Raw genomic sequence first — 17,092 nt, 5'->3', positions numbered from 1 at the left:
TGTATTAATTATGCACACCCATAAAACGCCCGTTTTGACCTTTAAGCACGCCTGCGTTCGGATCTCCACGCCCCATTTTCAAGCACCTTCCCCTGTTACCACCCACATACGCCTCCTCCTGTCACTGAAATTAGCAGGCATTCGCTATTTAGCGAACAAACGATTTTTGGCCGCACTGACTGGTTCGTGCATGCGTATTACGATCCGTACGCATGCGCAGTTGGGCAAACATCGCTCGGAACGAACGAGCGGCCGCTTACAAGCGGCTCTGAATCAGGCCCATTGTCCTTTTAAAGATGGTGCCGTGCAATGAGGGTTAACCCCTTCAGTCCCGGGGTGTGAAAACACTCTTTTTCACTTTATTTTAGTAAAAATAATGATAATAAATAGAGCCCTTTAAGTGCTGTGGTCCAACTCTTCCAGGATCATTCCCGAGGTTGGACGATCTGTCCCGTGAAATGTCTCTATTTTTCTACCAAAGCTTTATGGGCCCTGTAGTGCTCCAATGTCCCACACGCACCTTGTTAGATTAGCCGGCTCAGTAGATAAGTCCACAATGCCTTTCCATCCACCCTTCTGCCTCCTGATTACTACTGTAGTATGTTACTTATTTCTGCTTCCGTATAAAAGATGGCACATACATAATGAAACAAAGCTGTTCTCTCCTTCCACAGCCTTATATATTTTATTAGCGCCATATAAATTCAGACAAGACGGGTCTCATGCACATTGATGCAGCTGAGACGAAACAGACTGCACCTGGATGATAAATCCCTTTATGTGAGTGTACCTGGGGCATCACTGCAGCTCTGAGAGACTGGCAGGTGCACTCACCAATATGTATTGGCAGTGCTAGAAGTGGGAATTTAGAAGTGGGGATTATGAGGATTTTTTTTAAATAAGATTAATCCCCTGGTCCCCGGCAGGTACAGGTTAGTATCTTAAAAGTCTTCCTTACCTACATGTGGTTTCTCTGCAATGGGGAATCTCTGAAGACATTGGGCCTGATTCAGAGCCGCTCGCGAGCGCACATCGCTCGCAAGCGGCTCGATGTTTGGCCACTGCGCATGCGGTTGCGTCCGGCGTGCGCATGCGCAAGCCCCGCCGACCGACTGCAGTTCGATGGTTAGTGACAGCTCGCCCCGTTTTGTAGGCGGGTAGGGGGGTTCCTTAGGAATGCCTGGCATTTGTGGGAGGACCTATTAACATCACTAGTGATGTCAGTAGTGGACTTCCTGCTCTATTAGAACAGGAAGTCCACTCAACCTTGCGGCAGCCTAGACCCTACCACAGGGTCTTGTCACAAGCCCGATGGTTGCGATAATCGCGACGGTCTCCAGGCCGCTCGCACAAGCTGTGGAAGGTCTCCCACATCTTTGCGAGCGGCAGGAGAAAAAAAAAACGCCCACAGACCCTGCGAGTGGGTCTGAGTCAGGGCCTTTGTCCCTCCCTGGGCAGATGGTGACATCAGTCGGTATTCACTATTCACTTAGGCGATCACATGGTCCGAAAGATGCCTGTTTGCGTAGGAATATAACCTATGTCATCATCATATAACAGGGGTTCAACCAGATAATACATAGTAACAGAAGTTTTGATGGTGGGCAAAATGTGATCTTCCCTGTCAAACAATTTTATATTATTAAACTGTATTTGCCAATGTGGTACCATTTGTATCACAAATGTTTCTATAGAATTGGCGCTTTAATATTACAGTCCCTGAGCCGTTTCCATCTAATCCTGCCAGTTGTGGACAATCTCCAGCCAATTCCCCCAGATCTATTCAGTCTCATCCCCCATTGTGTCTCTTCAGCCCCCATCTGTCTCTCCAGCTTCATTCCCCAAAATGTCTGCAGCTACAGCTTCCCAATGTTGGAAGACTCATCAGTGTACATAACATGGGGATGATGCAGACTCACCAGTGTACATAACATAAGGATGATGCAGACTCACCAGTGTACATAACATGGGGATGATGCAGACTCACCAGTGTACATAACATGGGGATGATGCAGACTCACCGGTGTACATAACATGGGGATGATGCAGACTCACCGGTGTACATAACATGAGGATGATGCAGACTCACCAGTGTACATAACATGAGGATGATGCAGACTCACCAGAGTACATAACATGAGGATGATGCACACTCACCAGTGTACACAACATGAGGATGATGCAGACTCACCAGTGTACATAACATGAGGATGATGCAGATTCACCAGTATACATAACATGAGGATGATACAGACTCACCAGTGTACACAACATGGGGATGATGCAGAATCACTGGTGTACATAACATGAGGATGATGCAGACTCACCGGTGTACATAACATGAGGATGATGCAGACTCACCGGTGTACATAACATGAGGATGATGCAGACTGACTGGTGTACATAACATGAGGATGATGCAGACTCACCGGTGTACATAACATGAGGATGATGCAGACTCACCGGTGTACATTACATGAGGATGATGCAGACTGACCGGTGTACATAACATGAGGATGATGCAGACTCACCGGTGTACATAACATGAGGATGATGCAGACTGACCGGTGTACATAACATGAGGATGATGCAGACTCACCGGTGTACATAACATGGGGATGATGCAGACTCACCGGTGTACATAACATGAGAATAATATAGACTCACCACTGTACATAACATGAGGATGATGCAGACTCACCGTTGTACATAACATGGGGATGATGCAGACTCATGGGGATGATGCAGACTCACCGGTGTACATAACATGGGGATGATGCAGATTCACAGGTGTACATAACATGGGGATAATGCAGACTCACCGGTGTACATAACATGGGGATGATGCAGACTCACCGGTGTACATAACATGAGGATGATGCAGACTGACCGGTGTACATAACATGAGGATGATGCAGACTGACCGGTGTACATAACATGAGGATGATGCAGACTCACCGGTGTACATAACATGAGGATGATGCAGACTCACCGGTGTACATAACATGGGGATGATGCAGACTGACCGGTGTACATAACATGAGGATGATGCAGACTGACCGGTGTACATAACATGAGGATGATGCAGACTGACCGGTGTACATAACATGAGGATGATGCAGACTCACCGGTGTACATAACATGAGGATGATGCAGACTGACCGGTGTACATAACATGAGGATGATGCAGACTGACCGTGTACATAACATGAGGATGATGCAGACTGACCGGTGTACTTAACATGTGGATGATGCAGACTCACCGGTGTACAGAACATGAGGATGATGCAGACTCACCGGTGTACAGAACATGGGGATGGTGCAGACTCACCGGTGTACATAACATGAGGATAATATAGACTCACCGGTATACATAACATGAGGATGACGCAGACTCACCGGTGTACACAACATGGGGGTGACGCAGACTCACCGGTGTACACAACATGGGGATGACGCAGACTCACCGGTGTACACAACATGGGGATGACGCAGACTCACCGGTGTACACAACATGGGGATGACGCAGACTCACCGGTGTACACAGCATGGGGATGACGCAGACTCACCTGTGTACACAGCATGGGGATGACGCAGACTCACCGGTGTACACAACATGGGGATGACGCAGACTCACCGGTGTACACAACATGGGGATGACGCAGACTCACCGGTGTACACAACATGGGGATGACGCAGACTGACCGGTGTAGACAACATGGGGATGACGCAGACTCACCGGTGTACACAACATGGGGATGATGCAGACTCACCGGTGTACACAACATGGGGATGATGCAGACTCACCGGTGTACACAACATGGGGATGATGCAGACCCACAGGTGTACACGACATGAGGATGATGCAGACCCACCGGTGCACACGACATGAGGATGATGCAGACCCACCGGTGCACACGACATGAGGATGATGAAGACCCACCGGTGCACACGACATGAGGATGATGCAGACTCACCGGTGTACATGACATGAGGATGATGCAGACTGACCGGTGTACATAACATGAGGATGATGCTGACTGACCGGTGTACATAACATGAGGATGATGCAGACTGACCGGTGTACATAACATGTGGACGATGCAGACTCACCGGTGTACATAACATGGGGATGAGGCAGACTCACCGGTGTACAGAACATGAGGATGATGCAGCTTCACCGGTGTACAGAACATGGGGATGGTGCAGACTCACCGGTGTACATAACATGGGGATAATAGAGACTCACCGGTGTACATAACATGAGGATGATGCAGACTCACCGGTGTACATAACATGGGGATGATGCAGACTCACCGGTGTACATAACATGGGGATGATGCAGACTCACCGGTGTACATAACATGAGAATAATATAGACTCACCACTGTACATAACATGAGGATGATGCAGACTCACCGTTGTACATAACATGGGGATGATGCAGACTCATGGGGATGATGCAGACTCACCGGTGTACATAACATGGGGATGATGCAGATTCACAGGTGTACATAACATGGGGATGATGCAGACTCACCGGTGTACATAACATGGGGATAATGCAGACTCACCGGTGTACATAACATGGGGATGATGCAGACTCACCGGTGTACATAACATGAGGATGATGCAGACTGACCGGTGTACATAACATGAGGATGATGCAGACTGACCGGTGTACATAACATGAGGATGATGCAGACTCACCGGTGTACATAACATGAGGATGATGCAGACTCACCGGTGTACATAACATGGGGATGATGCAGACTGACCGGTGTACATAACATGAGGATGATGCAGACTGACCGGTGTACATAACATGAGGATGATGCAGACTGACCGGTGTACATAACATGAGGATGATGCAGACTGACCGGTGTACATAACATGAGGATGATGCAGACTGACCGGTGTACATAACATGAGGATGATGCAGACTGACCGTGTACATAACATGAGGATGATGCAGACTGACCGGTGTACATAACATGTGGACGATGCAGACTCACCGGTGTACATAACATGGGGATGAGGCAGACTCACCGGTGTACAGAACATGAGGATGATGCAGCTTCACCGGTGTACAGAACATGGGGATGGTGCAGACTCACCGGTGTACATAACATGGGGATAATAGAGACTCACCGGTGTACATAACATGAGGATGATGCAGACTCACCGGTGTACATAACATGGGGATGATGCAGACTCACCGGTGTACATAACATGGGGATGATGCAGACTCACCGGTGTACATAACATGGGGATGATGCAGACTCACCGGTGTACATAACATGAGAATAATATAGACTCACCACTGTACATAACATGAGGATGATGCAGACTCACCGTTGTACATAACATGGGGATGATGCAGACTCATGGGGATGATGCAGACTCACCGGTGTACATAACATGGGGATGATGCAGATTCACAGGTGTACATAACATGTGGACGATGCAGACTCACCGGTGTACATAACATGGGGATGAGGCAGACTCACCGGTGTACAGAACATGAGGATGATGCAGCTTCACCGGTGTACAGAACATGGGGATGGTGCAGACTCACCGGTGTACATAACATGGGGATAATAGAGACTCACCGGTGTACATAACATGAGGATGATGCAGACTCACCGGTGTACATAACATGGGGATGATGCAGACTCACCGGTGTACATAACATGGGGATGATGCAGACTCACCGGTGTACATAACATGGGGATGATGCAGACTCACCGGTGTACATAACATGGGGATGATGCAGACTCACCGGTGTACATAACATGGGGATGATGCAGACTGACCGGTGTACATAACATGGGGATGATGCAGACTGACCGGTGTACATAACATGAGGATGATGCAGACTGACCGGTGTACATAACATGAGGATGATGCAGACTCACCGGTGTACATAACATGAGGATGATGCAGACTCACCGGTGTACACGACATGAGGATGATGCAGAGGATGATGCAGACTCACCGGTGTACACGACATGAGGATGATGCAGACTCGCCGGTGTACACGACATGAGGATTATGCAGACTCACCGGTGTACATAACATGAGGATGATGCAGACTCACCGGTGTACATAACATGGGGATGATGCAGACTAACCGTTGTACATAACATGAGGATGATGCAGACTCACCGATGTACATAACATGAGGATGATGCAGACTCACCGGTGTACATAACATGAGGATGATGCAGACTCACGGGTTTACATAACATGAGGATGATGCAGACTCACCGGTGTACATAACATGAGGATGATGCAGATTGACCGGTGTACATAACATGAGGATGATGCAGACTGACCGGTGTACATAACATGAGGATGATGCAGACTGACCGGTGTACTTAACATGTGGATGATGCAGACTCACCAGTGTACATAACATGTGGATGATGCAGACTCACCGGTGTACAGAACATGAGGATGATGCAGACTCACCGGTGTACAGAATATGGGGAAGGTTCAGACTCACCGGTGTACATAACATGAGGATAATATAGACTCACCGGTGTACATAACATGAGGATGACGCAGACTCACCGGTGTACATAACATGGGGATGACGCAGACTCACCGGTGTACATAACATGGGGATGACGCAGACTCACCGGTGTACACGACATGAGGATGATGCAGACCCGCCGGTGTACACGACATGAGGATGATGCAGACTCACGGGTGTACACGACATGTGGATGATGCAGACTCACCGGTGCACACGACATGGGGATGATGCAGACTCACCGGTGTACACGATATCGGGATGATGCAGACTCACCGGTGTACATGACATGGGGATGATGCAGACTCACCGGTGTACATGACATGAGGATGATGCAGACTCACCGGTGTACACAAGATGAGGCTGATGCAGACTCACCGGTGTACACAAGATGAAGATGATGCAGACTCACCGGTGTACACGACATGGGGATGATGCAGACTCACCGGTGTACACGACATGGGGATGACGCAGACTCACCGGTGTACACGACATGGGGATGACGCAGACTCACCGGTGTACATAACATGGGGATGACGCAGACTCACCGGTGTACACAACATGAGGATGACGCAGACTCACCGGTGTACACAACATGGGGATGACGCAGACTCACCGGTGTACACAACATGAGGTTGATGCAGACTCACCGGTGTTCACGACATGAGGATGATGCAGATACACCAGTGTTCACGACATGAGGATGATGCAGACTCGCCGGTGTACACAACATGAGGATTATGCAGACTCACCGGTGTACATAACATGAGGATGATGCAGACTCACCGGTGTACATAACATGGGGATGATGCAGACTCACCGGTGTACATAACATGAGCATGATGCAGACTCACCGGTGTACATGACATGGGGTGATGCAGACTCACCGGTGTACATAACATGAGGATGATGCAGACTGACCGGTGTACATAACATGAGGATGATGCTGACTCACCGGTGTACATAACATGAGCATGATGCAGACTCACCGGTGTACATAACATGAGGATGATGCAGACTCACCAGTGTATATAACATGGGGATGATGCAGACTCACCGTTGTACACAACATGAGGATTATGCAGACTCACCGGTGTACATAACATGAGGATGATGCAGACTCACCGGTGTACACAACATGAGGATTATGCAGACTCACCGGTGTACACAACATGAGGATGATGCAGACTCGCCTGTATACACGACATGGGGATGATGCAGACTCACCGATGTACATGACATGGCGTGATGCAGACTCGCCGTTGTACACAACATGAGGATTATGCAGACTCACCAGTGTACATAACATGAGGATGATGCAGACTCACCGGTGTACACGACATGGGGATGATGCAGACTCACCAGTGTACATAACATGAGGATGATGCAGACTCGCCGTTGTACATAACATGAGGATTATGCCGACTCACCGGTGTACATGACATGGGGATGGTGCAGACTGACCGGTGTACATAACATGAGGATGATGCAGACTGACCGGTGTACTTAACATGTGGATGATGCAGACTCACCAGTGTACATAACATGGGGATGATGCAGACTCACCGGTGTACAGAACATGAGGATGATGCAGACTCACCGGTGTACAGAATATGGGGAAGGTTCAGACTCACCGGTGTACATAACATGAGGATAATATAGACTCACCGGTGTACATAACATGAGGATGACGCAGACTCACCGGTGTACATAACATGGGGATGACGCAGACTCACCGGTGTACATAACATGGGGATGACGCAGACTCACCGGTGTACACGACATGAGGATGATGCAGACCCGCCGGTGTACACGACATGAGGATGATGCAGACTCACGGGTGTACACGACATGTGGATGATGCAGACTCACCGGTGTACACGACATGGGGATGATGCAAACTCACCGGTGTACACGATATCGGGATGATGCAGACTCACCGGTGTACATGACATGGGGATGATGCAGACTCACCGGTGTACATGACATGAGGATGATGCAGACTCACCGGTGTACACAAGATGAGGCTGATGCAGACTCACCGGTGTACACAAGATGAAGATGATGCAGACTCACCGGTGTACACGACATGGGGATGATGCAGACTCACCGGTGTACACGACATGGGGATGACGCAGACTCACCGGTGTACACGACATGGGGATGACGCAGACTCACCGGTGTACATGACATGGGGATGACGCAGACTCACCGGTGTACACAACATGAGGATGACGCAGACTCACCGGTGTACACAACATGGGGATGACGCAGACTCACCGGTGTACACAACATGAGGTTGATGCAGACTCACCGGTGTTCACGACATGAGGATGATGCAGATACACCGGTGTACACGACATGAGGATGATGCAGACTCGCCGGTGTACACAACATGAGGATGATGCAGACTCACCGGTGTACATAACATGAGGATGATGCAGACTCACCGGTGTACATAACATGAGGATGATGCAGACTCACCGGTGTACATAACATGAGCATGATGCAGACTCACCGGTGTACATGACATGGGGTGATGCAGACTCACCGGTGTACATAACATGAGGATGATGCAGACTGACCGGTGTACATAACATGAGGATGATGCTGACTCACCGGTGTACATAACATGAGCATGATGCAGACTCACCAGTGTACATAACATGAGGATGATGCAGACTCACCAGTGTATATAACATGGGGATGATGCAGACTCACCGTTGTACACAACATGAGGATTATGCAGACTCACCGGTGTACATAACATGAGGATGATGCAGACTCACCGGTGTACGCAACATGAGGATTATGCAGACTCACCGGTGTACACAACATGAGGATGATGCAGACTCGCCTGTATACACGACATGGGGATGATGCAGACTCACCGGTGTACATGACATGGGGTGATGCAGACTCGCCGTTGTACACAACATGAGCATTATGCAGACTCACCAGTGTACATAACATGAGGATGATGCAGACTCACCGGTGTACACGACATGGGGATGATGCAGACTCACCAGTGTACATAACATGAGGATGATGCAGACTCGCCGTTGTACATAACATGAGGATTATGCCGACTCACCGGTGTACATGACATGGGGATGGTGCAGACTCACCGGTGTACATAACATGGGGATAATAGAGACTCACCGGTGTACATAACATGAGGATGATGCAGACTCACCGGTGTACATAACATGGGGATGATGCAGACTCACCGGTGTACATAACATGGGGATGATGCAGACTCACCGGTGTACATAACATGGGGATGATGCAGACTCACCGGTGTACATAACATGGGGATGATGCAGACTCACCGGTGTACATAACATGGGGATGATGCAGACTGACCGGTGTACATAACATGGGGATGATGCAGACTGACCGGTGTACATAACATGAGGTTGATGCAGACTGACCGGTGTACATAACATGAGGATGATGCAGACTCACCAGTGTACATAACATGAGGATGATGCAGACTCACCGGTGTACACGACATGAGGATGATGCAGAGGATGATGCAGACTCACCGGTGTACACGACATGAGGATGATGCAGACTCGCCGGTGTACACGACATGAGGATTATGCAGACTCACCGGTGTACATAACATGAGGATGATGCAGACTCACCGGTGTACATAACATGGGGATGATGCAGACTCACCGGTGTACATAACATGAGCATGATGCAGACTCACCGGTGTACATGACATGGGGTGATGCAGACTCACCGGTGTACATAACATGAGGATGATGCAGACTCACCGATGTACATAACATGAGGATGATGCAGACTCACCGGTGTACATAAAATGAGGATGATGCAGACTCACCGGTGTACATAACATGAGGATGATGCAGATTGACCGGTGTAATTAACATGAGGATGATGCAGACTGACCGGTGTACATAACATGAGGATGATGCAGACTGACCGGTGTACTTAACATGTGGATGATGCAGACTCACCAGTGTACATAACATGGGGATGATGCAGACTCACCGGTGTACAGAACATGAGGATGATGCAGACTCACCGGTGTACAGAATATGGGGAAGGTTCAGACTCACCGGTGTACATAACATGAGGATAATATAGACTCACCGGTTTACATAACATGAGGATGACGCAGACTCACCGGTGTACATAACATGGGGATGACGCAGACTCACCGGTGTACATAACATGGGGATGACGCAGACTCACCGGTGTACACGACATGAGGATGATGCAGACCCGCCGGTGTACACGACATGAGGATGATGCAGACTCACGGGTGTACACGACATGTGGATGATGCAGACTCACCGGTGTACACGACATGGGGATGATGCAGACTCACCGGTGTACATGACATGGGGATGATGCAGACTCACCGGTGTACATGACATGAGGATGATGCAGACTCACCGGTGTACACAAGATGAGGCTGATGCAGACTCACCGGTGTACACAAGATGAAGATGATGCAGACTCACCGGTGTACACGACATGGGGATGATGCAGACTCACCAGTGTACACGACATGGGGATGACGCAGACTCACCGGTGTACACAACATGGGGATGATGCAGACTCACCGGTGTACATAACATGGGGATGACGCAGACTCACCGGTGTACACAACATGAGGATGACGCAGACTCACCGGTGTACACAACATGGGGATGACGCAGACTCACCGGTGTACACAACATGAGGTTGATGCAGACTCACCGGTGTTCACGACATGAGGATGATGCAGATACACCGGTGTACACGACATGAGGATGATGCAGACTCGCCGGTGTACACAACATGAGGATTATGCAGACTCACCGGTGTACATAACATGAGGATGATGCAGACTCACCGGTGTACATAACATGGGGATGATGCAGACTCACCGGTGTACATAACATGAGCGTGATGCAGACTCACCGGTGTACATGACATGGGGTGATGCAGACTCACCGGTGTACATAACATGAGGATGATGCAGACTGACCGGTGTACATAACATGAGGATGATGCTGACTCACCGGTGTACATAACATGAGCATGATGCAGACTCGCCTGTATACACGACATGCGGATGATGCAGACTCATCGGTGTACATGACATGGGGTGATGCAGACTCGCCGTTGTACACAACATGAGGATTATGCAGACTCACCAGTGTACATAACATGACGATGATGCAGACTCACCGGTGTACACGACATGGGGATGATGCAGACTCACCAGTGTACATAACATGAGGATGATGCAGACTCGCCGTTGTACATAACATGAGGATTATGCCGACTCACCGGTGTACATGACATGGGGTGATGCAGACTCGCCGTTGTACACAACATGAGGATTATGCAGACTCACCAGTGTACATAACATGAGGATGATGCAGACTCACCGGTGTACACGACATGGGGATGATGCAGACTCACCAGTGTACATAACATGAGGATGATGCAGACTCACCAGTGTACATAACATGGGGATGATGCAGACTCACTGGTGTACACAACATGAGGATTATGCAGACTCACCGGTGTACATAACATGAGGATGATGCAGACTCACCGGTGTACATAACATGAGGATGATGCAGTCTCACACACCTCAGTTAGACAGACAACTTGGAGCTATTTGTTCCTGCATAAGAAGCCTAATATTCTATCTGTATGAAGCTACTTGTAATTATCAGTATTAACAATTGCAGCTCAGCAAATCTATGTAGTGTGTGGCTGCATGTAGACTGTGGCTGTGTGTGGTTGTATGTAGTGTTTGGCTGCATGTAGTATGTGTCTGCGGGGCCGTAACTAGGGTAGTGCGACCAGTGCCATGGCACAGGGCTCCTCAGGGCAGCGGGCACTGTTTGGACCTGTCAGTTTTCCTGTTTATTATCATTCTCACTTGTAGCTTCCTCTTCTTTTCTCCCCAGCATCTCCTGGCCTCCCCTATCTCTTTCTTCTGGTGCACAGTCTTCTGTCCCTATTTATAAAATGGGAGGGGGGAGGTACCAAAGCTCTCTCTGGCACATGGCACTATTCCGGCTCTGAGTGTCTGCACACTACATAGATCTGCTAAGCTGCAATAGTTTAATATAACAATTAGAATTACCAGGGTTCCTATGCAGCAGCACATAAGTCATGTGTAAAGTGTCTGACTATGGTGTATGAGGTTATGTTTTCAAGTCCACTGCATGGCATGCATAGCATTGTGTGTTTTAAATACAGGTGTATTTAACTACTGGCAAGGTGCACACAAATCACACTATTACTGACAGCTAATAAAGGAAGTGTAATAATATGGCATAGGAGGATTGGTGTTCTAATCCCTTGTCTGGAGTATTTGAAAATAGATATCATATATCTATAGAGAGATTGATATATAATACATATATATATATGGAAACCACTCTTGTGAATCCTGTGTTTGCCCCTGATAGATCCACCCCCTGCGCTCAGTTATATCCTTATGTTTCCCACCTGACCACTACATCCCCACTCCTCAATAATCCTTCGTCACCCCAGTCCAATGGATGCACACTAGTAAAATTGAGAGTGTTGTGATTCCCTGCAAATTCCCCATCCAGACCTGGCTAGAACCATGGGCCAGATGTGCTACAATCCCTGACTAAATACACATTTATTACACTAGGACTCCTTCCAGATGCTGAAAGACTCCTTTTATATATGTAATGGTCCAAAGGGAAGTTATCCTACCCCTGCTGTTTTATATCGAGCTCAGGCAACCTGTATTCCTCAAACTGCTGCGGAACTATAAGTCCCAGCATGCTGTCACTTGTAGTTCAAACAGCTGCCATAGCGTCAATTATCCACATTTGCCCTAGAGACCTTCTCCCTGCTACTTATCTCTTCTTTAATCCCCTTCCCCTCAATTCTCCCCTTTACTTTCCCCTGTGAGACCCTTTTGGTGCTGCTGTAATTCAGATGGGGGTCAGAGTTGGTGGAAACTTAGAGCCAGTACGCCCCCTCCCTGTGAGAGAGGCACTGCCTGGATTTTCTCTCAGCCATCTAGCAGCTGTTTGGGAGACTGAGAAACATCACTGCTGGATCTGCAGTGCATTTTGTGTCCAGGGAGGAGGGGGCTATAGAAATCCTGGGCTGGGGGAACCACATGTAAGTAGTTAGCACAAGTCTGTGCATTACATGCCAGTAAATGTGAGTCCTCCACTGCTTGCAAAGGGAGTGATGTAAATGCACATATGAATAGGTTAATCTGATCCCCATACTGGTGGCTACAGAAAGGCTGTTCCATCTCACTGCATAGGCAGGGGAGGGAGGGCACTGGCTACAGCACCAGCTGCTAACTTTGCAGAAAAGGACTGAATCAGGGCACTGGGAGAAAGCTTATTCCAGAGATACAGTAACCCAATCCAGGTCTGCCAGCTGATGGCACCTGAGACAATGCTGTGCCCAGCTCCTGTTGTCCCCTGCAGCTCATGGAATTTCTCTCACTCAGGCAGCAATGCTACACAGCATCATCTTCAGACTGCATGGCAGGACTGAGAGGTGAGCAATGTATTCCGTCTGCTGCTGCTTTTTCTGGTACCCCTCTAGGGTACCAGATCTCCCCCCACCCCTAGCTCTGCAGCTCCCCAGTAATCTTAGAGGATGCATAAAACATCTCTAGAGCTGATTTATACTGGTCTTTTATCCAAGCCCCTAATTCAGTGCTTGATTCAAGCCACTGTATTGAAATAGAGCTATTTGAAATTATTTTTATTATTATTATTATTCCTGCTATGATGCAAGGACATAAAATCCTGTCTGTATTCATCGTACAGGTAGGTCACGTTCAGAGTAAATAGTGCAGAAGTTTATGATGCTTATTTGGGTATATTTATTGGGCTGGTGTATTGAGCAGGAGAGGGGCTGTTGCTTATTCTGCAAAGCCAGCGGAGGGGTCCCAGTGATATTTGGTGATGGGTTCTGGTAACTCCCTCCTCCCCTTCTGCAAAACACTGATTTCTTTCCCAAAATATAAGAGGGTTTAGAGGAGGGGGTTTGGTTTGTGGTGGTGGTGGTAGAGAGGATCTCTGCAATGCCATTACTTCATCTCTAATGTAAATGTGATGCTGTAGCTCAGACTTTTCTCCTGCTATAGAACTGAGAAGTACTGTGGGGAGGGGGACAGCTAGTGTACTGTTAATGTACATTAAAGGGTTAAACAGGAATGTGTGTGTGGGGGGATGTTGTCATTTTGATTACATGTTATTCCTTAAAGTGTGGTCTCCTCAATGGTGTCAGACGCAATTGGTTTCAGTTCATGGGTTGACTTAGGTTTGGGGGGGTGTTCATTTTGCACCCCCCCCCCCACCCTTCCCAAATAACAAAGCCATTATCTGGGTTCTGCATATTGTCTCTCAATAATGCTTTTAAATTCCCCTATTGTTGTGACAAGTGCATACCCTGCTTCAGAGATTTATCCCCCCCCCTGTAGTGAGCCTCCATCCTGCAAACACAACAGCCCCCATAAGCCCCCTTGCAAAGAAAGGGAGAGGAAGGTGGTATACAGTCCTAGAGGTGGATAGAGGAGGCACCAGGCACTGCTGAATAATGTATGGCAAGGAAGCTACACCATAGCCAGCTCGGTGGGGGTTAAACAGACGTGCCCTCTCACATCCCTCCCCCTTCTCTCACTGAAGTGGAGCACTGATGAGCATTTTTTTGGGCTAAGTAGATGCTGGTTTAAACTCCTTCTCTATTTGATGATACTAAAAGAAGCCAAGTAACCTTTGTAGAATTATTTTTTTGTTTGGGGTGGAGGAGGAGGTCAATTCCTTGGCTTTACCAAATCTCTCAGCTGGATCTAGTGATGCGGGAACTCAGTGCTGTGAGGCTGGTCACTGTTGTGGATTTTTGAGTGTGAGAAATCACCACCATCCAAACAACCCCCCTTTGGTTTGCTTGCAGGTCTGCCCTGCACAGAGTGGATCCAGGCAGGAGAAAGAGATAGACGGCTGATCTGGATGAGCCCCAGCAGCTCCTGGTTATACCTCCAGCCATCAGAAGGAGACAGATCCCAGGTCAGGAAGCAGCAAGCAATCCCTCGCTTCGGTGGTCTGGGGTGACATGAAGGCTCCTCTGTTGTCTCATTAGGGCTCCTGCACCGCCAGATTTAACACTGGGGATGGGTCTTGGATGGATCCTGCGTCCGGATCATAGCTGATCCAAGAGGAGACCCCTCCGGTCTCAATGTGGATGTTATAACGAGGAACGCACACTGGTGTGGTCTGCATTTTGGAGGACATATCAGCGTTAACTTTCCTCCTATACCTCCTGCAATTCATCCAACGTCTGCCATGGGATTGGAAATCTCTTAGTTCTCCATTGGAAACCAAGTGTGGTATTGTCTCCTTGCTCTTCCCTCTAAAACTGACATGTATGAGATGGAAAGGCAAGGACTCTTCAGCGCTATCTGTTACCTGATGCTAAATTCCCCACTGCTCTTCAGTGTACACGGTGAGTGCTCCACACCATTATTCCCATGTCTGTTCTCCCCGGCACCTACTGTAGTTCAGCTGGTGTCCAGCCCGTCTCTTGCCCCCAATGTCAACAGTCACCCGTGCCATGTTGGGATGGCCATCGCCTACTGCACGGTGGTAGGGGGGCCACTCAGCAGCACAGGTGCAGAATTAAATCTCTGTAGCATTAGGAAGCTGGGATTTGAATTTCAAAAGAGAGTTTTGAGCAACGTAGACAACAATATAACATCTGCACCGGGAGCCTGGGAGAAAACCAGCCAAAAATATGTATATGGGAGCAGAGGGGGGGGGGGTTGTTTACTGTTGGTAGTAATTGGGTCATGGTACAGGTGAGATATATCAGTTGGTGGTGGAGATGGGGGGTAAGCATGCACTATATTTATTGGGTGGGGGGACACAGGCAAGTGGCATGTCTTAAAAAAATAAATTGTCACAGGGTGTATAAAGGATGCCTTGTATGGTTCCAGTGGAGTATTTGGGAGACCTGGTGCAGTCTTTTTGTCTGCACTGTTATGTAGAGGGGACAGGTCTGCAGAAAGGTGGTGGAGGGGAGGGGGCTATCATCATCAGTTGAGCAATGGACGTGGGTACTGGGGAATGTTCTACTGCTTGATTTTTTATTTATTTTTTCTTAAATCCACTGGAGTCTAATTTAACAAACTGCTGTAGATCCACGAGTAAAGCTTAGATCAGATTATACCAGGGAACGGCCTGATCTTGTCTATTAATCTCTTATGTTAACCGCCCCCCTGTAATTCTATCTTCTGCTCTCAGCCACATTCACTGAAGTTCCCAAAGATGTGACAATAAGGGAGGGCGATGACATAGAGATGCCTTGTGCTTTCCGTGCCAGCGGTTCTACGTCTTTCTCCCTGGAAATCCAGTGGTGGTACCTTAAAGAGGCAACCAGGGAAACTGCACTGGAATTAGCTCTCTCTGCCCCCGGGAGCAGGAACAAGGTAATGACTACTCCGCGCCTACGCAACCTATCCTATGTACAGTAAGAGCACAGGCACATAATGGACCTCTCCCCCACATT

General features: G+C 48.4%; 1 protein-coding gene across 2 annotated transcripts in view; it reads left to right on the top strand.

The window, feature by feature from the left end:
- Positions 1-13,890: 13,890 nt before the first annotated feature.
- The window catches only part of VSTM2B (V-set and transmembrane domain containing 2B), an 80,618-nt gene continuing 77,416 nt past the window's right edge, over positions 13,891-17,092 (top strand). Inside the window, exons 1-3 of one of the 2 annotated variants that reach the window (XM_088451113.1) lie at positions 13,891-14,077; positions 15,482-16,030; positions 16,828-17,012. In XM_088451113.1, the coding sequence (XP_088307239.1) occupies positions 15,949-16,030; positions 16,828-17,012 (267 nt within the window). In that variant the 5' untranslated portion in view covers positions 13,891-14,077; positions 15,482-15,948. Of the gene's footprint in view, positions 14,078-15,047; positions 16,031-16,827; positions 17,013-17,092 lie in introns of those variants that run through there. The other variant, XM_088451112.1, reaches the window with a different exon arrangement.

Source organism: Taudactylus pleione, unplaced genomic scaffold (assembly GCF_031769625.1).
Source record: "Taudactylus pleione unplaced genomic scaffold, aTauple2 ptg000537l, whole genome shotgun sequence".
NCBI lineage: Eukaryota > Metazoa > Chordata > Amphibia > Anura > Myobatrachidae > Taudactylus > Taudactylus pleione.
This window is presented reverse-complemented; position numbering and strand designations above follow the sequence as displayed.